At 56.9% G+C, this 27,090-nt stretch overlaps 2 protein-coding genes across 2 annotated transcripts; one reads left to right on the top strand and one right to left on the bottom strand.

The window, feature by feature from the left end:
- Positions 1 to 1,360: 1,360 nt before the first annotated feature.
- Positions 1,361 to 2,961, top strand: LOC146333893 (mitochondrial import inner membrane translocase subunit Tim13-like). Its single transcript, XM_084825366.1, has 3 exons — positions 1,361 to 1,500; positions 2,476 to 2,544; positions 2,719 to 2,961. Exons 1-3 carry the CDS (start codon positions 1,387 to 1,389, stop codon positions 2,815 to 2,817), a joined length of 282 nt encoding a protein of 93 aa, XP_084681492.1. The 5' UTR covers positions 1,361 to 1,386; the 3' UTR covers positions 2,818 to 2,961.
- Positions 2,962 to 6,423: 3,462 nt separating this feature from the next.
- Positions 6,424 to 24,391, bottom strand: LOC146333892 (transmembrane protease serine 9-like). The gene is made up of 20 exons (XM_084825292.1): positions 24,247 to 24,391; positions 23,388 to 23,507; positions 23,043 to 23,170; positions 21,387 to 21,454; positions 21,087 to 21,256; positions 20,364 to 20,405; positions 18,876 to 18,989; positions 17,784 to 17,955; positions 16,939 to 17,213; positions 16,421 to 16,557; positions 15,978 to 16,308; positions 15,721 to 15,892; positions 13,189 to 13,460; positions 11,930 to 12,066; positions 10,924 to 11,257; positions 10,002 to 10,118; positions 9,178 to 9,349; positions 8,264 to 8,529; positions 7,790 to 7,926; positions 6,424 to 7,175 (listed from the first exon to the last, which is right to left on the bottom strand). Exons 1-20 carry the CDS (start codon positions 24,389 to 24,391, stop codon positions 7,014 to 7,016), a joined length of 3,471 nt encoding a protein of 1,156 aa, XP_084681418.1. The 3' UTR covers positions 6,424 to 7,013.
- Between the last annotated feature and the right edge of the window lie 2,699 nt (positions 24,392 to 27,090).

Genomic DNA, 27,090 nt, shown 5'->3' with positions numbered 1-27,090 from the left:
ACTCTGCTCATGCCCATCTGGCTGCCCCCAACTCTGACGTTGTTTTCAGAATAAGAAAAGGTGTTGTGGCGCCCAGGCTGGCTCTGGCGCGCTCCGGGCCTGTTCGCCGCTTTCTGGGTGGCCCTTGGGGGCTGCAGGGCCCTGGACTTTGACCCCAGCTGCACCGTTGGCTAGAGAGGCATCCAAGGCTCCAGCCCTAGACACAGGCAGCAAGCAGCGAGCCCCTGTTGAGCAGCGTGGGGCCAGTTCTGAGTAAACACGCAGAAGGTTAGGGTATTTAAAAAAAAAATTTATGGTAGAATTTTATTGTTTTAAATTGTTTTATGGTATGTTGTACATCGCCCAGAGTGGCTGGGTGACCGGCCAGATGGGCGATTAATAAATTTAATAATAAAATAAAATAAAATAAAAATAAGCTGGCATTGCAAGGAGTTGGCACGCGCGCCTGGGGATTACGCAGGAGGGGTGCTCGTGCAGGCACGCAAACTCCTGATGCCCACAAGGCGGAGGGGCTGCCGGCAAGGACCTTTAATACAGATTTAAAAACCAATTTATAATATCACATAATAACCCTTCAGTATAAAAATCCAGCGCAAACCGCGCAGCCGGCGAGCGCCTTGCCACGGCACACCATCGCGCGTCTCCGGCGCCGCCCGCCCGCGGAACAGCAGCGCTCCGCGCGAGGCCAGTGGCGCTGGGAAAGCACTAGGCGGCGCCCCCGCATGAGCTCCCGGTCTGCGACGGGGGGCCGCTCTGGGCCGCGGTCAGCGACGAGGGGGAAGTCGCTCTAGCCATCACCCTTGGCACCTCCATGGTGGGCTCGCTCGACGCTCCCCCTTGGCGGGAGGAGGAGGAGCGGGAAGCAGGGCCAAGGGGGCGCGGTGCTTTTGTGCGCGCGCGAGACGTGCAGGTCATTTTCGGAGCCCGAGTGACGTTGCGGGGGGGGAGGGGCAGCTGCTGCCCCGGCGGAAGAGGGTCGCTTACTGCTGTGGGGCTGGGCAGTGGGGGGCTGCCCCTACTCCCCCCCGGATGAGCAGGGGGGGCCCCCTCGGGGCTTCTTGTGGTGGCGGGCAAACACGTGGCTCTTGCGTCTCGTGAGAAAGCGATCGAGAGACGGCTTCCCGCACGGCCGCCCACCGGGGAGGTGCGGGGCGAGGCAGGGCAGCGCACGGGTCTCAGCTCGGGGCGGGGGCTTCGCACAGCCTTGCCGCGCCGCCCGCCCTGCGCCATCCGCGCCCTGCGCCCGCGGGCAGCCCGGCCGCTGGGACCCGGGCGCGCCGCCCCGCCCCGCCCCGCCGCTTCCCGCGCGCCCGCGCTCGACTGCGAGCCGCCCCCGGCGGGGCGGGGCAGCCCCGGCCGCGTGCGCGGCGCGGCGCGGTCTCGGCCATGGCGGCGCCTCCGCCGGGCGAGTTCGGCGCGGGCGCGCGGCTGGACGCGGGCGCGCTGATGGAGCAGGTCAAGGTGCAGATCGCCGTGGCCAACGCGCAGGAGCTGCTGCAGGTGAGCGCGGGCGCGGGGCGCTCCGCGGCGGCCGTGGCTCGCGGCAAAGGGCGCCCCGCCCGGACGGGTGCGCCGCGCCCGGAGGGCCGGTGCCGCGGGCCGCCTGCCCGAGCCGGGCTCCCCCAGACCCTCGGCCCGGGCGCGCTCCCCGGCAGCGCCTCCAGGCGGGCCCGACGGAGGGCCCGGCCGAAGCCCCGGGGAGCCCGGCGGCGCAGGCAGCTCTGAGCCGGGTGGGCGAGTTCGGTTTGGCGCCGCGCCGCGCCCCGGGTTCCTGGGGGAAATCAGCCCTTGATCCGCGATCACGCGGGCTGGAGCCTGAAGTTAGTTTCCCGGCATGGGCTGCTGGCTTTGCACGGAGCCGCCCCAGGTCTCGGGGGCTTGGCTGACTGTGCCCGAGAAAGGGCGCAATCCTGGGCATGGCGAGGGGGAAAAGAGCCCTGCAGCTCCCAGCATTCCCCAGCCAAGCTGGCTGGGGAATCATGGAACGGTAGGGCTGGAAGGGGCCTACGAGGCCATCGAGCCCACCCCCCTGCTCAGTGCAGGGATCCAAGGCAGAGCATCCCCGACAGATGGCTGTCCGGCCTCGTCTTGAAGGCCTCCAGCGTGGGAGGATGCTGGGAGTTCCCGGACTCTCTCTCCCTCGCCATGCCTAGGATTGCGTCCTAAACGTGCGAGTCTTTGAGGTGCCGCAAGACTTCGTTCTCACTGCGGCAGACTACTGTGCCCCTCCCCCGCTTTTAGACTATATTTGTTTTTAAACGTGTCTTGAATTTGTTATGGCGCCACTGTCACTTTGTTGCCATTCTCTGGCCCCGTGAGCCCTTTTGGCCCAAAGCGAGTTGTAAGTGGCTAGTCAGCAGCCTTCCTGGGGCGCTGGCAGCCCTTGCTTGCTTTTCCCCAGAGCAAAAGAGGGGCCCTTTCCTGCACCCTGCCGCTTTGGCCCTCCATCTCTGACTTTCCTTTTCCTCCTTGCAGAGAATGACGGACAAATGTTTCCGGAAGTGTATTGGGAAACCCGGCAGCTCCCTCGACAACTCTGAGCAGGTGAGCCTGGCCGGAATGGGGCTCTGTTGTTGAGCTGTCGCTGGCCTCTTCCCAAAGGGGTCACCCCTCCTTCCTGCCCTTCCACTGTGCGGGGAGGGGGTTCAGCTAAACCTGGCGCCTGGAGCTTGCTCAGCCCTGCCCCTCCTCACCTGCTCCCTTCCTGTCTCCTTGCAGAAGTGCATCGCCATGTGCATGGATCGCTACATGGACGCCTGGAACACCGTCTCACGGGCCTACAATTCCCGGCTGCAGCGGGAGCGGGCCAACATGTGACCGGCGCAGGCGGGCAGGAGAGCCCTGTCACGGACTCTGGGGAGGGGCCCGTTGCCACTCCATGAGGTGGTCAGCGGGCAGGCGGGGTGCGCAGGGCTGGCTGGATTTGTGGTCCTTCTGGAAGCAATTAAAATGACAACACCAGTGCTGTCTCCCTGCTTTCCTCCGAGTTTGCCCCACAGGGTGCAGAAGCAAAAGAAGCAGCCACAGCTGAGTGGCGCACCCCAGCAAGCAGAAGATCCCAGCTCGATCCCCGGCAGCATCTCCACGGAGGGCTGGGAAAATTCCTGGAGGGCTGCCCCCAGTCACTGTTGACCAGGGGTAGGGAACCTTTTTTAAGCCCCCTAGGAATCATAGAATAGTAGGGTTGGAAGGGGCCTACACAGCCGAGTCCAACCCCCTGCTCAATGCAGGAATCCAAGTCAGAGCATCCCTGACAGACGGCTGTCCAGCCTCGTCTTGAACGCCTCCAGTGTGGGAGAGCCCACCGCCTCCCTAGGTCATTGGTTCCATTGTTGTATTGCTCTAATAGGAATGTTTCCCTGATGTTCAGCTGAAATCTGGCTTCCTGTAACTTGAGCCCATTATTCCGTGTCCTGCCCTCTGGAATGATCGAGAAGAGATCCTGGCCTTCCTCTCTGTGACAACCTTTCAAGTACTTGAAGAGCACTATCCTATCTCCCCTCAGTCTTCTCAAGGCTAAACATGCCCAGTTCTTTCAGTCTCTCCTCATAGGGCTTTGTTTCCAGTCCCCTGATCATCTTTGTTGCCCTCCTCTGAACCCTCTCCAGTTTGTCTGCATCCTTCTTCAAGTGTTGGGCCCAGAACTGGACACAGTACTCCAGATGAGGCCTAACCAGTGCCGAGTAGAGGGGAACTGGCACTGCCCAGGATTTGGAAGCTATGCTTCTATGAATGCAGCCCAAAAGAGCATTTGCCATTTTTGCAGCCACATCACATTGTTGGCTCATATTCAGCTTGTGATCGACAACAATTCCAAGATCCTTCTCGCTTGTAGTGTGGTTGAGCCACGTATCCCCCATCTTGTAACTGTGCCTTTGGTTTCTTTTTCCTAGGTGCAGAACTTGGCATTTGTCCCTATTAAATGTCATTCTGTTGTTTTGATTGATTGCATTTATATCCCGCCTTTTTTCCTCCAAGGAACTCAAGGCAGCATACATGATCCTCCTCCTTCCTCCATTTCATCCTCACAACAACAACCCTGTGAGGTGGGTTGGGCTGAGAGTCTGTGACTGGCCCAAAGTCACCCAGTGAGCTTCCATGGCCAAGTGGGGACTAGAACCCGGATCTCCCAACTCCCAGTCCAGCACTCTAGCCACTACACCACACCGGTTTTCTGCCCAGCGCTCCAGTCTATCCAGATCACTTTGAATTTTGTTTCTGTCTTCCAAAGTATTAGCTATCCCGCCCAATTTTGTGTCATCTGCAAATTTGATCAGCATTCCCTGCAGCTCCTCCTCCAAGTCATTAATACAAATGTTGAAGAGCACTGGGCCCAGGACTGAGCCCTGCGGTACCCCACTCGTTACCTCTCCCCAGTTTGAGAAGGTCCCATTGATCCCTCTTTGAGTCCGATTCTGTAGCCAACTGTGGATCCACTGGATCGTTGTTCCATCTAGCCCACTTTGAGCTAGTTTGCTCATCAGGAGATCATGGGGCACTTTGTTGAAAGCTTTGCTGAAGTCGAGGTATATGATGTCTACAGCATTCCCCCGGTCCACAAGGGAGGTCTTCAAAAAATAAGATCAGATTCGTCTGGCAGGATTTATTCTTGACAAATCCATGTTGGCTTTGAGGAATCACGGCAGTGTTTTCAAGGTGCTTCCAGATGGATTGCTTTATCATCTGCTCCAGAATTTTCCCAGGGATTGATGTCAGACTGACTGGTCTGTAGTTCCCAGGTTCCTCCTTTTTCCCCTTTTTGAAGATAGGGACCACATTAGCCCTCCAGTCGTCTGGCACTTCACCCGTCTGCCATGATTGCTCAGAGAACAGACAGCAGTTCTGAGAGTTCTTCTGCCAGTTCCTTTATTACTCTAGGGACCAACAGTGGGTGCGGCTGAAGCCACATTTTCGTTCCTCCTCCACTTCGCTGAGATGTGGACAGGGCAGAGTGGGGGGAGATGCTTCCCTCCTGCATCGCTACTATGACCTCCCTGGGGCTGGCATCAAGGGGCAGCTGCCAAGGACCCACACCCCAGCAGGGCCCACTGGCAAGAGCCCCCTGGGGTCCCTCCTCCCCTTCACCCTTATTTTATTTACAACGCTTCTGTGCCGCTCCACATCTGAACAGATCCTGGAGCGGGATATACCCTTGCCAGCTGCTTGTTCCCCTGCCTCTTACTCCGGCGCAGACAATGCTGGTGGGGGGGAGGAGGAGGAGCAGACGCCCCGGCCCCCTGGCTAGCAATTGAGTGAGAGCCATAGGTACAAGAGCAACTGTGCGAAGGCAGGCGGGGGGGGGGGGGCGGCCAAGGGCCTCCGAAACGTGGAGCTAGCCCGGCCCCGCCCTCCACACCCCGCTTTCACTGCTTCTCCACGATCTCTTTCCTGCACTGCTCAGCTGATCCTGGGGAAACCACCAAGACGTGGGGTGGGCCCAGCCCCCTGGGGGGTCCCCACCCTGGTGTCGATGGGGTTGTGCCAGACGGACCGGGGATCTGGCCCAGCATGAGGCAGCTGCCAACGCCCAGCAGGCCACCTTGGCTGGCCACAGCGCTCCGCTGAGCGAGCAGAGGGAGAGGTGGTGTGCTGCAGGGTCCAAGTAGCGTGTTCAAAGCAGACAGCAGGGCAACAGGCACTGGTGCTGTGTTGCTCGAGGGCAGCTGTGAACTGGAGAAGCAGGCGTGACGCTGGTCCTCGACTGCAGCAGTGTTGGCTGGGAAGCAGGGGCTCCTTGGGTTTTGCTACGGGTGGGGGGATGTTTCCCAGTGTCACGTCCTATCTGCAGCGGAATGAGCGTGTACCAAGTGCCCCCCCCCACGTCATTTCCATTCCCCTTGGGCAAACTCGGCACTTGCCATTTTGGGGGACACAATCCTGATGGAGGGGGTGCCGCTGCTCCCTTTGCTGCATGCATCCACTGCCCTGAAGCCCTTGTAATAGGAGGGCTGCCTGGTAGACTATGAACACACCAGCAGCCAGCTGAGATGATGTACTCAGTGTAGCTCAGTGGGCTGCTTGGTTTTGCTGAACGCATCCCCTGAATTTGGCTGTAGCAGTTTAAGCTGTGGTGGGATGGTGGAGGGTAAGACAAGACCTTCCCTGCACACAGAAAAATAACAGCTTAGGGAGAAGGCTGGCCCCATTCTCCCTGCTACATTTCTACAGGAATGGATTTTGTTGTTACGGAGGAGCATTTATACCTGGCGAGACCCCTGGGGCCTGAAGCGGTGCAGCTCAGGCAGAGGCGAGGCCGTGTGTAGGATGCCATGACTCCAGCTTTGCTTCCCAGGAGCTGGGTGAGGAAAGCGGAGTTGGAGAAGGGTTGGGGCGGGAGGGATGTTCCTGAGCCTTTCGTGAAGATTACAGAGGTTGTCGCCTTAATGAGAGCCGAGCACCATGGGTGGGGGAAATCCCAGCACCACAAAGCAGGTACATAATTCGCACGCAAGATCCCGCTCCACAAAGTGGTTTCTTTAATGTCGCATCAATTTCAAGGTAGGATTGTAGCTTCCCTTCTCCCCCCCCCCCTTTACTGGGCACAGTCTAGAGCACAAACGAGCTCGCCACCCAAAATCTATCCCCTCACTTGGAGGCACCGAGCTATTCTGGACAGCAAAATAAATACAGTCTCTCTAGCCCAGCTGCCTGGATGGAAACCTCTTTCGCGGACCCAAATCAGGACGCCCCATTCCCCCAGGCCACTCTGGCTGTGATGCAGCTCTTGACCACCCACTAGGTGGGGGGAATAACCAAAGATCATGGGGGGGCAGGACAAGGGGGACATTTCTTTCCCCCTCCAGTTCCTAGGAGGTTGCATTGTGCTGGAGAGAAACGGGTCCCTCGGTGCAGAGACAACGTGTTCTGGGTTTGCGCCTGGGTTATGTGCAGAGGCCTTGTCTCCTAGTCAGTAACAGGACGGGGGGGGGGGTCTGGGGGGTCTCTCCCAGCCAGCCTCTTGCACCAGCACCCCCTTCCCTGTCCTGCCTCTTCTCCCTGAGCAGACAGTGGCATCAGACCTTCAGGTTCTGTCCGATCCAGCCCCGCACAGCTGTGACTTTGGCGTAGACTCCCGGGAAGTGAGGCCGTGCGCAGCCGTAGCCCCAGCTGGTGATGCCCGCCAGGAACCAGTGGCCCGAGGGCTCCTTGCAGGCCAATGGGCCGCCGGCGTCACCCTGTGGAGAGAAGGGGGTGGGTGAGGCGTTTGGGAGACCCAGTTGGCCTCTCCTGCAAGCAAACGCAGCGCTGGAGGCTCCCAGGAGGGGTTGCCTGCCTGAGCAGGGTTTTCTTTCCCCGCTCCAGCTTGAAAAAAAACTAGGTCCAGCTGAGCACCCTCTTAATTCTTCCAGGATTTCGGCAGCAAACCCCATTCCCCCTGCCGGCCTTCTAGGCCTGGCTTAAGAGCTATTTTTCCAGCTGACGGAGAGGGGGGAAATTCGGGGGCTGCAGTTTCAAGTCTCCATCAGTGGTGGGTGATAGATTTGGAAGTGCAGCCGAGAGTTGTGACACACGCACACAGTCCAAAAACCCAGGCAGATCCATATGGAATGGCGGCTCCAGCCCTTTTCCCCTCCACCGGGGGCAGGTCTTTCGTCCAACAAATGGGTCTGACGGGCCCATTCAAGCTGCCCCAAAATTCTTGGCGCTACAGCAGGGAACGGAATGCTGGCGCTGGGAGAACCCACCCCACTGTGAGGACTGTGGCTCAGAGGGACCAGGAGGTCCCTGCAAGCCTGGTGCCTCCACCCCGCTGCTCACCCTGCCGTGCGTGGGGGGGGGGGGGACTCACGGAGCAGCTGTCGACGGCGCCCTGTGGGAGGCCGGCACAGACCATCCTGCTGCTGACCTGGATGGGGTAGAACCTCCGGCAGTCCCCCTCCCCAATGACTTGGACGGCCGCCTGTTGCAGCTGCCTGGACATCAGCCCTGCGGAGGAGAGCAGGAGCTGAGAGAGGGCCGTGCAGGCAGCATCGGGCCGAACATTACAAGCAGCCAAGCTTAACTGCATTTTTAGCGTTTGCCCAGAAACCCACTTGCCAGCGATCCCAGATCCCAGATCTTGCACTGATCAGCCAGAGTTTCAGCTGATAACACGTGCAGAAGCCGGTCTGCACAGAACGAGACCTCGCATCAAAGAACCTCGCATCCAGGATTAGACGGGTGGATTTGTGAGTTCCTAAGGAAAAAGCGGGTGCGCGTGGGGTGAAGTCTGCCCCTCGCTTGTGGCAAGGCCTGGCTCCCGAGGGCGCTGGGGGTGCCGTACCGCCCTCCTTGGTGGAGCCCCAGCCGGTGATGAAGCACCGTGTCCCCTCGCTGAAGACGTGGGCGCTGTCTGGCAGGCAGATGGGCTTGACGGTGCTGGTGTAGCGCAGGCGTGAGGTCAGCTCCAGCAGTGCCACGTCGTAGTCGAGGGTGTAGAGGTTGTAGAAGGGGTGCTTGTGGATCTGGACAATCTTCTCCACCTGCCCGTCGAGGCCACTCAGGAAGGGGGTGCCCAGTATGGCTACCCACATCTTGGGGTCACTGTGACTAGAGGAGGGTGCTGGGTTGAGCTTGGGAGAGTGTGTCCCAGCTGGACTGGGGCGTGGGGGCCGGGCCAGCAAAGCGTCCCTCTTGCTGGGCAGCAAGCCTCGCTGGGAAAGGGTCCCAGGAGCATCAGAAGCCACCGCTGCCAGTCAGTGTCACTGTTATTGGGCTAGATGGACAAAGGGTCGGACTCAGTATAAGGCAGCTTCCAATGTTCCTATTTAAAACCAGCCCTTGATTTATAACCATAAGGACTAGAATCTTCATTACTTGGTTTGTTTATAGGGTAGGTTCCTATTTAAACCAACCCTTAATTCAGAACCATGAGGCCTGGAACCCTGCTTCATCTTTAGGGGAAGGGCTGTACCTCAGTGGTAGATGGACGCGGGGCCTGAGCTGATACAAGGCTGCTTCTGATGTTCCCACGAGGGTCCCGCAAGTGCGGAGAGACGGCGGGGGGGGGGGTGTGCATTGCTGACTAGATGGAGAGGGGCCCTTTGCGTGCCAAGCTGAGGAGATCCGTCTCCCTCAAGTGTCCGCCCACATTCCACCAGGGGTCGCCCTGTTCCTGGGAGAAAGCTGCAGCCGCAGGGAGCCCTTTCCTGCCCTGCCAGAGAGGAGGGGGCTGCCCGCATCCCCCCCCCAACTCACACATCAAAGCAGTGGGCGGCCGACAGCAGCCACCGCTCGCCGACCACCACGGCCCCGCACTTGTGCTCCTTCCGCCGCAGCCACAGGCTGGCCTGCCACGGCCACTCCGCACGGCCCGCACTGCTGCCCCCCACGATCTTGCTGGAGGCCGAAGCTGGGGTCAAGCCGCAGTCTGTGGGGAAGCAGGAGAGGAGCGGATGGGAAGGAGGCTGGGGCGGGCGGGCAGGAGCCGGGCCTCCGCCCTGGGCTCAGCAGCTGCTCCTGGCTTTGCTTTCCTGCCTGGCTTTGCGCCTTAGACAGCTGCAGGAAAGCTCCCAGCGGACATCTCTTTCCAGTGCCTCCCTCTGGGTTATGCAGAAGGACAATGCCCTGAGAAAACTGCTGTTCCTACTACTGGCAGTTGTCCTCCTCACCATGCATGTCCAGCTCTTTTTGGGAGCCAGCTGCATCCGTGTGGGGCAGGGGCCTTGGGCCCCATTCTCCCTGAGGGCCAAATCCCATTTTGAAGAAGCTCTCGTGGGCCATGAGCCGGGGGGGGGAGGGGGGCAGAATGACACACAGCCTTGGGGGAGGCGTCTCAGAGGCATTGGGAGTGGAGTGGGGTGGGGTGGGGCAGCAGAAGAGCCAGGAAGCGAGGGGTGGGGCCCAGGGGAAGGGGTGGGGCCATCCAGGGTTGCCCGGATTGGGACGCTGGGACTACCACTTGTGGCTCCCCAGCAGAGAGGTTCTGGCACGTCAGCCTTCCCCAACCTGTTGCCCTCCAGGCGTGCTGCACTACAGCTCCCATCCTCCCCAGCCAGCACAGGGCAGGAGCTGGCACCTACTGCAGTCTGACTCGTCCCGGCCGTTGCTGCAGTCCATGATGCCGTCGCATTCCGGGTTTGCCTTCCCGATGCAGACTTTGCTGGAGCACTTGAAGGTGGACGGGGTGCACGGCACGGCTGCGGCAGGGGCATTGCCAGAGGGTTAAGGGGGGCACAAGCACTCCCAGCCTCCTCTCCCCACACAGGAACAAGGCCTGCGCCCGGCTTGCTGAGCACCCCTGCCTGTTGTGGCACAAGAGGTTCTGACCACGTCCATGACCACAGGGAAGGCAGCAGCGAGAACCCACCCAGCCACCAGATGCAGGGGGGAGGGAGCTGTGTCAGGCTGTTGCAGCACTTTAAAGCAGCCTTCCTTGACTGGACGCTCTCCAGATGTGTTGGAACTATAATGCCTATCACCCTGCAGCCAGCATGGGATGATGGGAGTTGCAGTCCCAAGACCTGCAAGTTGATTCTGGCAGAAGCTTTCTCAGGCTTCATTGGAGGCATGAAGGGTTTCCCTCAACCTGACCACTGAGGACAGCCCCTTCATGCTCCCAATGCTAGTTCTCAAAAGGGACGCTAGTCCTCAAGAACATCTGCCAAAGTGGATGTCTTTTGTTAGTCTTCCGGGCAGCACAAGACACCTTTTTAGGTTGCCTTCAACTCAAGGGTGGACAGAAGGTACTTCTCCGGGAGACTTCGACTCCCAGTAGCCCATGCCATCATATGGCTAGTGGTCAGGAATGCTGGGCATTGAAATCTGGATTCCTACTTTCAGCACACCCCTGACCTCTACTGATTAGGGCGGGGGGGCTGCAGCGGGAGCTGCAGCCAGGACTCCATGCTCCTCTAAAGAAACAGGGAAGGGGAAGACGCTTTGCACACGTCCATGCCCACGCCTGGCACGCTACAATGCCTGTGCTCACAGCCCCACGGGTACCTGGCAACCAGGTGGTTCTTGGGGGGCTGGCTGTCGTCTCGGGGGCGGCGCTGGTGCTGGGGTCCAGCCGGGTAGTCCTTTGGCCAGGGACAGGCCGGCTGGAGGTGGCGGCGGCAGCCGTGGTGCTGGGTGTGGCCCTGGCTTCGGCGGTGGGCATGGCCAGTGTGCTGGGCTGGGGCGAGACGGTGTCCAGGATCCACGCCTTGAGCTTGGTGATGCGGGCATAAACCCCTGGCCTCTTGGCCTGCGCACAGCCGACGCCCCAACTCACCAGCCCCGCCAGGTAGAACACGCCCGGGGTCTCCTCGCAGGCCAGGGCCCCCCCTGAGTCACCCTGGAGGGGAGAGCAAAGGACCCGAGCTGGTTAAACAGGTGCCTGGGAGGAAGCCCCTCTGGAAGTCTCCTGTGTGAATGGAGCACGAAGACTGCAAGGGCCGCAGAAGGGCCCGTGGTGGGATATGGTTCAGCACCTTCGGGGGCTTGGCTGGCAAGAACTAAGGCCCAGAATGGACGCGCCGCCCCTCCGGAACTGGAGTCACCAGCTGCCACTGGAAGGGCCCTACTGCATCTGACCAAGGAAGGGAGGTTGCATGAACAACCCAGGAAGAGAAGCCGCGGCGTGCTGTTGGGTTGTGAACTCTGGATTGTCTGTGCTTAACGACCCATAGTTAAACCGTAGTGCGGGGTTTGCACTATCAACAACCCAGTATTCAACAACAACCCATACCCTGGGTTATTACTGTGACCCAGGTGCATCTGGGTGAGGCAACAAACCATAGGTTAAATAAACCATGACTTAATGTTAGATGCGAACCAGGCCATTGTCTTCCCACATCAAAATCCCACAAGCAGCATCATTCAAAGGTAGAAGAAAATGCCACTGAGGAGAACGTAAATGTTTTAAAACCTGAGGAGACCTGCTTCCAAAGTTTTCTTTGAGCCCTAAACACTCTCTGTTCCACCCATAAGAGGCCTCTCCGGCGCGGAAGGTGTGTCTGCTCCTTACCTGGCAGGAGTCGACCTTCCCCTCCAGGAACCCGGCACAGATCATCCGCTCGGTGAGGGAGAAGTTGTAGAGGACACTGCAAGTCTTCTGGTCGATGATGCCGACAGAGGCGCGCTGCAGGTTCTCAGGCTTGGAGACTATGAGCCACAAAGTGGGAGAGATCATGGAGGATCAGCAGAGCTGTGGTGGGTCACACCAAAGGTGCTCAGTCCAATCCAGCACCCCAGGCCCCAAATCAGCCACTCAGTGCTTCCAGGAAACCCATGCAGATACCACACAGGAGCATCCTGTGTTCCCATGCAGTCGGCCTCTGAACGCTTCAGGGTTACTTCTTTAAAAAAGCTGAAAAGGCCCTACTCATGAGAACATCAGAAGATCCCTGCTGGATCAGGCCAAGGTCCATCCCATCCAGCATTCTGATCCCACAGTGGCCAAACAGCTGCCCACGGGAAACCCATAAACAGCACATGAATGCAACAGCACCCTCCTGCCCATATTCCCCAGCAACTGGTGTACATGAGCATACTTCCTCTGATTACTGGAGGTAACATATAGCCATGAGGACAAGTACCCATAGGTGGCCTTCTCCAGAAACTTCTACAATCCCCTTTTAAAGCCAACCAAATTGTTGGCTGCCACCACATCTTGTGGAAGTGAGTTCCATAGTTCAACTCTGCGCTGTGTGAAGAAGTCCTTCCTTTTGCCTGTTCTGAATCTCCCCCCCATCGGCTTCACTAAGGGCATTAGGAGAGAGGGTCTCCCTACCCCCTTTTCTCCACATCAGGCATAATTTTGTGCCCCTCTATCATGTATCCCGTCACTGGTCGTTCCACCGCCGATGGTGGGACGTGAGCCGTCCTTGGTGGTGGCACTCACCCTTTGGAACCCGCTCCCACATGTGGTCCGAGAGGCAGAAATGGTGGCTGGTTTAAAATGCCACTTGAAAACAGGTCTTCAAACAGCCTTTCTCTGACCTGGGAGGGACCCTGTTACTCGCACCCTGTTTGGAATTGTAATATTTTAATTATTTCTTATCTTGCTTCTCTATTGTCTAGACTGAATTTTAATGTGAACCACTTAGTGATTTTAATGTATTAAGCTCGATTTACTCAACTAGGGGCCCTCAGATGGGTTGGACTACAACTCCCATAATCCCCAAGAGCTGGCTGGGGGGCCCTGGCTGGGGAAGGCTGTTAAATGAAGCAGTATAAAAGCATTATGGCTGAAACTCAGGAAGATCCCGCTGGTGGAGCCCGCACCGTTCCCTTCCCGGAGGCTGCCCCAGCCAGAGATCATGCACTTCCTGCCCACAGGGAACTTGTGGATGGCGAGCGGGAGGCAGACGGGCTGGATGTCCTTGCCGAAGGGGAGGGCACGTTCCAGCTCCAGCACGGCCACATCGAAGTCCAGCAGGGTGGGGTTGTAGGCGGGGTGCGGCACCACGCGCCTCACGCTGGCCTTCACGGAGGAGCTCTCCATGGCCGACAGCAAGGTGGTGCCCGCAAAGGCCGTCAGGTACTCCACCTTGGTGCTACCCGCACAGGCAGGCAAAAGACACAGGGAGCAGCTGTTAGCGCGGGGCTGCAAGGAACCCCCTCCCCGATCCTCCTCCCCAGGTACACAGGCTGCTGTGGCCCAAACTGGGGTGTTTGGAGAGGAGGGCCTCTTCCCCATGGCGCTGCCTGTTGAGCCAACGATCCACCTGCAGGATTTCCCTGCCCTGCCGAAAGGAGCAGTCCAGGGGCCGCTCTCTGAGGGATGCCCCATGAGATCGCCAACTGGTCTGAGCCGGTGCAAGGCCGCTCCCTATGTCCTGATATTATTCAGAACCGTGAGGACTGGAATATTACTTTACCGTCACAGCTCAGAGGCTGAGCAGATGCTTTGCATGCAGTAAGGCCCCAGATTCAATCCCTGGCAGCATTTCCGGGTAGGGCCAGGAAAGAATTCTGCCTGAAACCCTGGAGAGCCGCCACTGCCCGTCAGCGTCTGCAATGCTGGGCCAGATGGACCCAGGGTCTGACTCAGTGGAAGGCAGCTTCCTGTGATCTGCTTTAAACCAGCCCCTTTCTCTGAACCATGAGGACTAGGATCTTGCTTCATTATGAAGGGAAGGGCCATAGCGCAGTGTCAGAGCCCCTGCGTTGCAACCATTTCTAGTTGCTAGAAATGGGGAGGCAGGGGGAGAATTGAGGGCAAAACTCCAACGTCAGCTTGCTGTATAAGTAGTGACTTGCTGTGCAATATTCTTCTCCCTTAAATGTTCCACATGCCACATACTGAGTAAGGGAGGTAGCAACAGCAAGCATTTTTCTTCAAAGGTAGCATTCTTTGCCCTGTGAAATGCACCTTATCTACTGGGTTCAAGTGTAAAGTACCTCAGGCTATGTTATCAACCACAAATCTCACATGCTCCTGAGAAGTGAGAGGAACAAAATCCTCCCTGGGCAGCCTATAAAACCCACACCTGAAGTTTGACGCTACATTAAAGAGAGTACTGAATCTATTTATTTTTTTGTTCATTTAAAATGTTTATATCCATCTTTGCTCAAAAAAGCTTAAAGTGGCTAACAACCATAAGTTGACCAGCAATTCCAAAAATGTTAAGGCACTAAAAGAGTGGTAGAAACAAACCCACTTCCACGTCAACAGTAGCAGAAAAGATTAAAAAACAGAGATAGTTAAAAACCAAAATAATAAAACAACTATCTATAAACCAGATGGCACTTATGGCACTAATTTTTTCCAATTAATAAATTTTTACAAATGAAAAAGGGGTATGCACTATGCACACTGTAAATAATAGTGATTCAGTTACCATAAAATGTGCCTAAAGTTTTTAAAAAGTGCAACCACTGCAAGGAAAAAGTGTAACCAGTGCAAATCAAGCAACAGTAATTTATAACCTAACTTGCCACAACATGTTGAAATCAGCTTCCTGTTTGGCTTGAGCTTTCTCCATGCACAGTCTGACAGAAAGTGGTTAGTCTTCTATATTTGACTACCAATCACAAAACCATAGCCAGTATTCTACACTGAGCTACATTAGGCCTACTTTCATGAAATCACATGAAGTCCTAGTTCCTCTCTACTCAGCACTGGTTAGGCCTCCTCTGGAGTACTGTGTCCAGTTCTGGGCTCCGCACTTTAAGAAGGATGCAGACAAGCTGGAGAGGGTTCAGAGGAGGGCAACAAAGATGATCAGAGGACTGGAAACAAAGCCCTATGAGGAGAGACTGGAAGAACTGGGCATGTTTAGCCTTGAGAAGAGAAGACTGAGGGGAGACAGGATAGCGCTCTTCAAGTCCTTGAAAGGGTGTCCCAGAGAGGAAGGCCAGGATCTCTTCTCCATCACCCCAGAGTGCAGGACACGGAATAATGGGCTCAAGTGCCAGGAAGCCAGATTCCGGCTGAACATCAGGAAAAACTTCCTGACTGTCAGAGCAACACAACAATGGAACCCATGACCTGGGGAGGTGGGGGGCTCTCCCACCCTGGAGGCATTCAAGATGAGGCTGGACAGCCATCTGCCAGGGATGCTCTGACTTGGATTCCCGCACTGAGCAGGGGGTTGGATTCGATGCTCTTATAGGCCCCTCCCAACCCTATTCTATGATTCTACAGAAGGTAGCATGTTCCATCCCCGGCAGTATCTCCTGGGAGGGCAGGGAAAGAATCCTGCCTGAAACTCCGGGGAGCTGCTGCTGCCAGTCTGTGTCGACAACACTGGGCTGGAGGGACTGGGTGCGTGTCTGTGTCTGTCAGCCTCCTCAGGCCCAGACCCTACTCACTGGTTAAAGCAGTGCGCGGCCGAGAGCAGCCAGCGGTCCCCGATGATGGTGGCCCCACAGAAGTGCCGGAGCCCCTCCTTCAGGCTGACTTGCCACGGGACTTCCCCTCGGGAGGCAGCCAGGCCGCCCACGATTTTGATGGGCTTGGAGAATGCCGGTCGCCGGCCACACTCTGCACAAGCACAAAGAGAGCTCGCCCAGCCACCGGGGCCCGGGCACGAGGCAAACCCCGCCCCTGTGCGCGGCGCAGGCCCTACCTTGCACTCGGGGTGCCGTGGTGGCCGGCTTGCTGGTGGCTGTGGAGGCCAGGGCAGGGGTGGCAGAGCCAGGCTGGAGCTCGCCAGTGGTGCTGGTGCCCCCGGTTGAGGCGGCAGGAGGCGGCATGGTGGCCGGTGTGGTAGGGCGGGGGAGGGGCAGGGGAGGCGTGAAGGTGGCGATGGTGGCGAGGATCCAGTCCCGGAGCTTGGTAACTCGGGAGTAGACCCCCGGGCGCTTGGCCTCCGCACAGCCAATGCCCCAGCTCACGATGCCCGCCAAGAAAAAGCGGCCAGAGGGCTCTTCGCAGACCAGTGGGCCGCCGGAATCCCCCTGCGGGAGAAAAGGGGTCAAGAGGACAATGGCCGGGCCGGGGGCCAAGGCAGCCCCCGCCAGCCAGGGCAGCCAGAAGGGGCCAGGGCAGGGGTGGCAAGCCAGCCGGTACCTGGCAGGAGTCCACCTTGCCCTCCAGGTAGCCGGCGCAGACCATCCGGTCGGTGAGCGCGGTGCCGTACAGGCTGGCGCACAGCGTCTGGTCCAGGACCTCCACCGTTGCCTTCTGGAGGAGCTCTGGCTTCACCACTGAGGAGGGGAGGAATAAGCTGGACCAAAAGGCCTCCCCACTCCCCGTCAGGCGGCTGGAGGAGCAGAGGAGCCCCTCTGGGAAGGAGACTGGGGCCCTGGAAAAGGTTCTGGGGTGCCGTGGGGCCAGGCCAAGCAGCACCCCTGCCAGCAGCATTGTCTGCTGGGCTGAAGATTTCCCCTTGCAAGGAGCTCTTAATCGATGGGGAGTTGCCGTTGAGGGCCCCAGTTCAGCACAGCGTGACCCCCGCTTCCCTCTGTGCCACAGTGTGGCTCAGTCTCCTGTTAGCCACAGGACTGTCACAACCACCCTGCAAGGCAGGCCTTGCTGAGCAGGGGTCCAATCCTGTCCCTCCTTGGCCCCTCGAGGGTTTTGCTTACGGAAGTCTTCCTTGAGGTAGCCCCAGCCGGAGATGAGGCACTTCTTGCCCGGGGGGAAGATGTGGGAGGCGGCCGGCAGGCAGGCCGGCTGGACGTATTTGGAGAAGGCCAGGGGCTCCGCCAGCCGCAGCAGGGCCACATCATAGTCTGCCGTGTCGGTGTTGTAGGAGGGGTGCCTGAGGATGTGACCCACAGCAGCCTTCACGGCGCGGCCATCAGAGTTGCTCAGCCAGGTGCTGCCCGCATAGGCCATCCAGGTGCCGGGGTCCTGGAACCTGAGGCAGGAGAGCTTCAGTGGGCGGCTGCCACCATGCCCCCTGACCAAGACGCCTTCCAGGAGACCAGGCTGGCTGGGGGTCAGAAATCCAACAGCAAGGAAACCTCCGCCCTTTCAGAATGGGGCAGAATTTGCACACTTGCCAACTGGATCCCTCAGTCTGGAATAATCTGTGTGTGTGTGTGTGTGTGTGTGTGTGTGTGTGTGAGTGAGATGGGCGTGTGTGTTTCTCTGTCACTTGAATCTTCCAGCCATTATTGACAAGCGCCCGATGCCTATAACTGCCCCCAACCCCTCCTGTGCTATGCAGCTTCTCTCTCTCCTTTCAGATCCCCAATCTGAAAGCCCAATCAGAAAGCCCACCTATTCCGTGCAGCCTCCGGTGCAGCACCTTGGTCATCCCCATCGCTGGACCTCCAAGGGCAGATAGCCCTGGCCCCCGTTTCCCCCAGAGGCCTCCCTGTCCCCTTTCTGTGGCCCGGTCTACCCTCATTCTCACTGATGCTGCTCTATGCACAGCAGCGGCTGTGTGCCCGCCCAGGCGGGGGAGGGAGCGCCCTGGCCTTACTCGTTGAAGCAATGAGCTGCGGACACCAGCCACTTTGCCGTCAGAATGGTGGCCCCGCAGAAGTGCTCGTTGTTCTCTCTCAGGCTGACTTGCCAAGGAAACTCCCCCTGCGAGGCTTCCAAGCCCCCAACTATCCGGTGGGCTGCCTGCATGGCTGGCCGAACCCCACAGTCTGAAAGAGAGGGGAGAGCCGGCCATGAGCATCACCTGTCCTATGGCCGGGGGCGGGGGGTCACAGGCTGCGTTGGGAGGGGTCTGGGATTACACACATGGCCAGAGTCTGCCACAAACATCCCAAACCAAAAATGTCCCCTTCTGAATAAAAAATAAAAATCATCACCAGCTTTTAAATTCCACAAAGCCAAATTGTGATCCATGGAGTTCCAGTGTGCTGGGGCTGCAAAATTCACCTTCTCACCAAGTTATTGGAACTGCTATGCCCAAAATAAAAAAGAACCCCCACACAAAAGCACTGCATGTCTCATAACAAATTTGCCCTTAGAGAGAGCGGTGGGATTTCTGTAAACAGTTTTGACATTTGCCACAGAATGAGAAGACTCCCACAGTTTCCCCAACTCCAAAATATTACTGCTATCAACTGCTTGAAGAAATCTTAATTAATCGTACGGGTTTTAGTTGAATTCATGAATGGATTAAATCTGCATAAATTTGCACTCAAGAATGCAATCTTTCTAAAGAAAAATCATGGAGGAGGCATCTTACAAGTGGCATGCCCTCCGCTCCCTCCCCTCCCCACCCCACACACACACGCATGCCATGCCATTTTAATGTCATTATTTTTTTTAACATATCTGCTCTCCAATTGCAGGCAATTAAAAACTACTTAATTTATTTATTCAACCAATTAGGTGATTAAAAGCCGCAGCCTTAAAAGATGAACTTTTGCATAGCAGTTTGAGCCACACAGGGAACTGTCAGGAATTCGGTTCTTCTTGGGCCATCAAATTCCTTCTGCGCATCTAATAGGGACCCTGACATGACCCAGAACAAGTGACATGCATACGCACACCCCAGGCCTATTGCTCTGAGAAATCATCCATGCCCCCCGGGGTCTGCCAGAATGGGACTCACTGCACTCTGCCTCGTCGGAGCCGTCTGCACAGTCCTGCCGGGCGTCGCACTCTGCGTTCTCCTTCCTCACGCACTGGCCACTGCGACAGGCAAAGGTGTTCCCAGGACACATGCCTAGAAGGACAGTCATGGCAAAACTGACCCCTGCACTCCGTCCCCCGCTCCAGACAGTCTAGAGTGGTTGGGGGAAGAGGCGCCTTTTGCGGTGGTTCATAGTTGGAGGGGTAGCCTTGGGAGTTTGAGCAACTGCTGCATTAGGGGCAGGAAATTACACCCCCCCCAATGTCAGTCCTCTCTGGAGATATTTGCCCAGGGGTCTCTCAGGCCTCTGGTTTGGGGGCAAAGCAAGGATGGGACAGGACAGAATGCACAGTCCTGCCCAGTGGACATTTTTTGCTTTTGGATGTATGCCATGGTCTCAAACATTCGCTTGCATGGTCCAATGGCAGAGTTTTATTTACCACTAAATGCCACTAAAATGCCACTAAAAGCTAGCCTAAGAAATGCCTTACGCTCAGCGATTTGACAAAGAAAGGAGCTGTTTACAATTTGAAAAGCCCCCATAATAGGTCTCTGTCTTCCAGTTACAGCATCTCAGCCGAACATGGTTTGACCTGGCACAGGATCTGTCAGGGGGAAGACTCCTTTTAGCCCCAGATACACCTCAGCCCTCCATGGGGACAGGAGGAGAGGGGAGGCTGGTGACCTGACCAGGTTGCATTCTATCATCGACACAAGTACAGAAATTCATATCAGGTGCAAACATTCAAAATCTTCCAATCTCACCCATTAGATTCTCTTATTTAAACAAAATAAAAAATGACAGGCTCCTAGCCCCTACGGCTGCATAGATAAACTTGGAAAGAAGTAGACCACGTCTGCTGGTATCTCAGAAGCCATAAAGAACTGAGCAGGACTTCCAGAGGTTTGGAAGGCTGCAGGCAGGAGAAACAGGCCTTCGGTCCCTCTCTGCGTATCAAGATTAAATATGCAAAGAAACCAATCCCAATGCAAATTTGATTCAGTTGCACCATGTATTCAAATTACAACAATGATTGTTCCCAAGTCGCCTTGCAGCAAAAGTGACAAACAGCCTTGTGGCATCTTAACGACTAACGAGAGCTGAGTCTTCAGAAGCTTATGCCAGAATAAGTTTGCTAGTTGTTAAAGGTGCCACAAAATTTGGAAGGCACCCACAAGAATATATTTCTTATGTATATTTATTGCATGCCTTATGAAACAAATTGTCTAGGTATCATATAAATTGTAAGATTGGCTAAAACATTACAATATCACAACAGAAATCCAACACGCACATCTTTAAAAAGCCTACCATGCAGCGCAAAAATGCAAGTACCAACGCAAGACAGAATACGCAAACGATAGCAGCAAAACTGCAAATTCAGGTTGCCTGGAGAGGACACAGGACTTTAATTTTTCTTAACCGGAGTCCTGGGCCAGACGCCCAATATGTAAGACCGAGCATACCTGATTTTAGGGCCATTCCAGAGGGGGAGACGCTGCTTGACCCTGAGAAAGAGAGGAGAAATGAGGGGGCAGGCAGGTGCAGTGCTGCCAGAGTGCTGTCCTGCTCCAGGCTGGCCAAAAGCCCAGCCCTGGACCCCTCTGTCCTTGGCAAGCACAGGTCTCCATTGCACCTCCCACCCCCAAACACAAGGACGGCTGTCATACGTGACCCCCACCCCCGTGTCGAGCCTCTCCCAAAGCTTCTTGATCCAAGATGCTCCCGCTCCTCCCCGCGTTTGCAGGGAGCTGGACAGAGATCTCAGAGGCACGCTGCCCCCCACCCCCGCAAGGTCACATTTCTGGGAGCATCCTAGAGAGGCAGAGTTTGGGGTAGAGCAGGTGTGCAGGACCACTTCCAGCCTGAGGGCTGCATTCCCTTTGGAGAGCCTCTCAGGGGCTGCATTCCACAGGTGGGTGGTGAAATATCTCCAAATAGCAGCATATTTGAGCTGAAAATGCTTCCGGCCTTGGGAGAGGCATTTCCACCCCTGGCGTAGCAGCTGGATGAGGGCTAGAAAGGTGCAGGTTCAAATCTCCTGGGCAGAAATGATGTGACCATGGGCTGGCTGGCCAGCCACCACACCTGCAGCATGTCCTGCCTTGCAGGGCTGTTGTGAGGATCAGAAGGGGCGAGCTGCACACTCCAACTCTTTGGTAGGATGGTGAGAAGAGTTTCACGGATACCTGTGAGGACAGCTGAAGAGATGGTGCCGTAGGCCAGCAGCGGGATCCCTTCGTGGCCCAAGGTAGCCGCCAGCCCCTGCCTCAGCGCCTCCTCTTCTGCACCAGGGCGGAGCGGCTGCTGCGTGGAGAACCAGAGGCGGAAGCGGACGATGACACTGGCATTGCCTTTCCTGCCAAGTGGGAACGAGAGGGTCTCGTGATCCCCCAGCAGGAGAGGGGGCACCACTCCAGCTGCATTCTTGTGCCCCATCCTCAACAGCAGCACAGGGTGGGGAGCAGGAACAACCCTGCCAAGCTCACCTGTACTGCAAGACAGAGCACCGCAAACAGCTGCCTTCCAGTGGGGAGTTCTGGAAACTGCTTTGAAACTGAAAGACAGAGCAGAGAGGAGAGGGCAGAGAGCGACACCCCCCCCCCCCAAACCAGGGAGAGGCAGATTCATGTGTGGGCTGTGGCGGAGTGGCAGAGCCCCTGCTTTGCATGCAGAAGGTCTCAGTATAAGACAACTTCCTATGTTCCTATTGAAATCTGCCCTTTCTTCCGAACCATGAGGACTGGAATCTTAAGTTTATCTTTAGTAGAAGGACCATCGCCCAGTCAGCAGCAGGGGCCCTGCTTTGCATGCAGAAAGTCCCCTATTCAATCCCCAGCAGCATCTCCAGGTAGGGCTGGGAAAAGTCCTCCCTGAAACCATGGAGAGCTGCTGCTGCTGCCAGTCAGTGTCAGCACTACTGGCCTAGATGGACCCAGAGTATGATTCAGTAGAATGTCGTTTTGATGTGCAGCTCCTTACCTGCATTCCAGAAATATTGTACTCGGGTATAGCGAAAGCAACACTCTGGTTGCTTTTGTTACATATCAAGCCATCAAAATGCACCCTGATCCAGGTTTTGTGCATGATGCACTGCGCCAACAGATGTGGGTGCGACACGGGTCCCCCACGGGCACAACATGGGGCGTTGGCGCAGCTCTGCCTCAAGCTCACCACAGCGGAAATCCTCCCTAGTGGAGGGGTCGAAACGCACCGGGAATTGCCTGCTGGATTGTTGCGTTGCCTTGTCGGCCATCTTTCCCAGCGCAGCCCCCTTTTTGCCCCCTGGAAAATGGGCACCAGGACCCCCCCCCCGCCTTTCCAGTCCCGTCTTCCCACTTTGCAGGAGGCTGCTCTCTGAAGGAGCCCCCCGAGCAAAGCAAAGACTGCGAAGCGAGCTGGTGGCAGAGCCCTCCTTGGCTTTGGGCCCCTGGCTGTCCCCCGCAGCTGAGACTGAGGGAGGGGGTGTTCAACACTGGCGGAGGCCCCCAGGGTCCCTGGACAGACACACGTCCCTTGCAGGAGCCACAGACCCAGTGGTGGGGAGAAAAAGGAGAACGGCTCGCCCAGACCTGGCCAAGCCCACGACAGCTGGATGGGGCGCAATCTTCCTGGGCAAACCCAAAGAGGAGTGCTCTGCGGGCGGGCGGGCGGGGCGGGGGTATTCCGCCACAGAGAGATGAGTTCGAGAAAGTTGAAATACTCCCCCCCCCCAAAAAAAAAACCCAGGGAGTTTCTGGGCATCCCTAAAATGATGCAGGCTTTGAAGCCAAGAGCTGGCGCCCGCGTTTTGCTTCCCCCCGCCCCGCGCGCCCGCGTTTCCTTTTGCGTTGGGTCTTTCAGCCTGTGCGCTGGAGGGCGGGGGCTGCCCTGCCACGACTGTGCGCCAGCCGCCCTCGCAGCCCTTCGAGGCGAAAGCGCAGGCTGGAAACGAAGGAGCCGTCCCAACCCGCTCCAGGGAGCGTCCCAAGCCGGAGACGGCCGCAGGGTGGAGCCGCGCCGCGCCGCGCCGCCCTGCGCCCCTACCCGGCTGCGGCGCCCCCGCGCAGGGCCCGGACGCTCAGCCCAGCAGCGCCCCGGCCCGGCGCCCCGGGAGAGCGCGGCCCCTGCGCCGAAAGGGAACGGGGGTCCCGGCGCCGGCTTACCAGCCTCTCCAGCACGGGGGTCAGCGCGCGGTGGTAGTCCGAGCGCGGGCACTGCAAGCTGCTCTCGTAGCGGATCCCGCGCAGGTCGGCCAGGTGCTCGAAGAGGCGCTCGTGCCTGGCCGGGAAGGCTGCGGAGAAAAAGCGACGGCTGCGCTCCCACCCGCCCGGCGGTGCCCGAGCGCTGGACCCCGGGCAGGCCCAGGGCGAAGCGGCAGCCTGGGCTCCTGCCGGCAGCTCCAGGGGCGTGGGGCCACCGGGGGTCGCGGGGACGCCGACGTCACCTGCGCCCCCTCGGGCTCCCCAGGTCCCCCCGAGCTTAGCGGCAGTCCTGGGCGTGGAAAATACCTTTCCCAGCGACGGCGGATTGTTCCCTGCTGCACCGCAACGTATTTTGGCGGGGCTGGAGAACATGGGCGGGCGGGTGCCGCTGCCCTCGTGTCCCGCTCGTGGGTTTCCCGTGGGCAGCTGGTGGGGCAACTCCGTGAACGGAATGCTGGACAAGATGGGCCTTGGTCTGATCCAGGAGGGCTCTTCAGATGTCCTCATGGGGTGAGGGAGCTTGGTCTGAACGGGCCACGGAGACCCAGTGGCAAAAGACCCTCGCTTGGCAGAGACAGAACAGCTCGAACTGGTTTGTTGGTAGGAATCTCCCTCCGCTCTGGGGCTGTCCTTCGGGGCACAGCTGAGCGGCTGCACCCCCAAACTGACCGCTGCGTCGCTTGTGGCCTGTGGGAGGCTGTGGCACCATTGCCAAGCACTCAGGGGCAGTCCACATGTGATCGCTCCTGAAGGGGCATCATCCCCACACCCCCCCACAGCTGCTGTGGGTATGAACTCAGGAAAACATGTTTATCTTGTCCTTTAAGAAGCATGCTGTAACAGCTGCAGCAGCAGCCTATACAGCTCTAAATCATCCTTCTCCAAACGGGTGCCCCCCGTGTGTCTTGGACTACAGCTCCCATAATCTAGCACATCTGGAGGGCCCAGGCTGGGGGGGGGGCTGATCTGGCAGTTTCCCCTAATGTTCAGCCAACATCTGCCCTCTGTAACAGAAGCCCATCACATCTGTGCCCTCTGCTCTGCATCAGCAGTTTCAGGGTTTTACGATGTATACACATTTTTTACACAGCTGGACATTTGCGGCTGAAAATACAGGGTAAAGAAAACATACATATGAACAAACCAGCCTCAACTGTGGACTCACCCATTAGGATCCCGCAACACACAGCCGTGAGGCTGCCCATGAGGATGGTGGCCACAGCCACCCTCCAGCAGGTGATGCTGCCAGCCACGGAGCGCACCTTCTTGCCCTCCAGTGCTGGTTTCACAGCTACAGCTGGCAGATCCATGATCATCCCACAACTTGTAGAGGGTCCAGAGGCAGGGAAAAGTCTAGGATGCAAATGGATTTTGCACTTATGGGGGAGGAATTCCTGAGCCAAACATGCAAATGGGGGATTCTTAGTTGTCGGTGTTTTAGGTACTGGCCCTATGAAACGGTCGTTATGGTGCAGCTTAGAGGAAGCCTCCTCTCCTATCGAGAGAGAACAGCAAATGTCTCATCTCAGTGACCTGGCTTGCACATAACACTAACCTGTGGTTTATTTAGCCCATGGTTTGTTGAATTCTTGGTTGCGGTGATGTGCAAACCCAGCCACACTTAACAAAGTTAACCAAACTAACCACAAACAACCAGGGAAAGAAGCCATGGCTTATTGTTGGGTTGGGAACCCTGTGTTGTCGTCCTATGCAAACCCAGAACCATGGGTTGTTCATGGTTTATTTTGCCAGGCTACAGAGGAGGCGGGAAAAGGTGATCCAAAAACCCAGCTGCTCTAAATGCCAGTACTGCAGCGTTGCCAAGGCATTTGGGGTCCAGGGAAGGCTTAATAATGGGCTGAACAAACTGTGGTTTAGCATTATGTGTGAACCAGGTCAGTATATCCCCTGGGTATCTCTTTTTAAATACTTGCAGTAATGCTATCTTTTTTTTAAAAAAATTGCCACTAAATTAAGTGGTATTATCTTAAATGTATTCAAGTCAAATTTGTCAATTGATCAGTCTTACCAATCACTGATTAAACATTGCAGCCCTGTGTGTGGAGACGTCCACCCCTTGCAGCGCATTTTTTCATCTTTTCAAGCCCCCTTGAAACCAGGTGTGAGGACTGGGTCAGTATTCTAACCCGACATGCGGAACTGCATCCTTAGCAGGTGTCCCAGGTGTCATTCCCATTCCTCAGTGTTCCTGGGAGATATTGGGTTGGATCCAGACCAAGGGGCTTCCAAACAAGGCTTTCATCCTGCATCGCCCTGCCTCAAACACTGACTTTTAGTTTTAGGTGGGGTTCAGGTGTCATCTCCCACTTGTAACCAGCCTATGTTTTCCCACCATCTCTTTACTTACCAGAAAAATATCCATTAAGGGGGGAAAGACAAAACAGCCACACCTGGAGAAGCTCCTCACGGCTAAGCTAAGTCCCACTAGTCTCAATGGGAACCATGGGCAATGAATGCAGCCTGGATCCGGCCCATTGTGCTATGAGCATTGAGTGCCAAGTTAAACTGGAGGCTCCCTTGCACTAACTCGTCCAAGCAAGTGGGAACAAGGATCAGGTTCCGCCCGAAGCCCAGGAGGTAGTTCAGTCACGTCCCAAGTGAAATCCATGTTCATAACTCTGTTGCTGCTGACAAGTGGAAAAGAAACTATCCAACGATCTCAGAAAATGAATCTCCCTCTACTGGGCAGGAGGAGAAAGAGGCCCAGGGCCGCTTTGGATCACCTGGGGTTCCCTGCTGTCCTGTCTGCCAACAGGATCAGCAAAGAGGTCCAAAGGGCCATGTCATGGCCTTGGGAAGGGTCCCAAGGACCAGGCCAAATGGGTCATTCCCCAGACAGATGGCTGCTTTGGGGAGAAACTGGGGGCACCCATTTTCAGGGGCCCACAGGCACCGGCAGGCAACCTGCTCCTCTGAGGAGTCTGGCAAAGCATCACCACAATTGCTGGCCTGGCCAAAGTAGAGCCTCAAAGGGAGCTAGAAGGCCTGGCCCTGTTCAGCTGCTAGCAAAGCAACCCCCAACTCCCGCCATAACAGACAGGCAGTTTGCAACCAGCAACCAGCTGACATCAACTGCCCTGTGGTTAAGAAGGTGCAGTGACAGAGACAGGAGCAGGGGGTAGGGGGCCTGCTCCAGCTGGACTGCTCCCCCCCAAGATGAGAGGGGAAGCAAGCCCCTTCCACCAGCCCTGCTGAAAGTCTGCTTCATTTTTCCTCTTCCCTCCCCACCCGTTTCCTTGTGTGTTGTGACTGTTTTTAGAATGCAAGCTTGTGGGGGCAGGGACTGTCTAGTTTAAATGATTGATTGTAAGGTGCCCCAGGAGCCTTTTTTTGGCTGAGGAGCAGGATAAGAGCCCTCCAGGGAAGTCTGGAAAACAAAGAACAGCCCACAGCTCTATTTTGACACCAACCTGCGCGCCATCAGCACACAGGCAGAACCGGGTTGCACTTTGCTTGGAGCACCCCGTTCCGAAGGGGAATTCCACCTACATCCAAAGCTGGCTTCTGGTCTTTTAAAGGCCGCCTTCTCCACAGAAGACACAAGGTCCTTTGGCTTGCTATCCGCTCCTGGGGTGCCAACCCGGCTGCTGATTCACAGACTGGGAATTCCCACCAGAAGCCCAGCTGGGAAGGAGTGGGGCGAGAGAGAGCCTGGCCCCCAAACAGAGAGAGAAGACCCACCCACCCCATATCAGGGAAGGCTTTTGTCCCACAGGCTGCTGACTTGTGCCCCATAGATACATCAGGTTGTCCTGGTAAATCTCTGGGCGATGTGCAGTAGATAGGAAGGGGTCTCCGACTACCAACAACCTAACTAAAAAGCTTCCCCCCAAATTAGGTTTCTGGAAAACAGAAGGGGCCTTTTGAGTGACAGGATGCGTGCTCCCGGCTCTGGTCTGGAACACAAATTTATTTATTACTATACTTATATCCTGCCTCTTTTCCTCTTGCATGGAATCCAAGGCAGCTTAGATAGTTCTCCTCTCCT

The sequence above is a fragment of the Heloderma suspectum genome, chromosome W (assembly GCF_057233095.1).
Source record: "Heloderma suspectum isolate Gila_16-S chromosome W, 16-S_ref, whole genome shotgun sequence".
NCBI classification, from domain to species: Eukaryota; Metazoa; Chordata; class Lepidosauria; order Squamata; family Helodermatidae; genus Heloderma; species Heloderma suspectum.
This window is presented reverse-complemented; position numbering and strand designations above follow the sequence as displayed.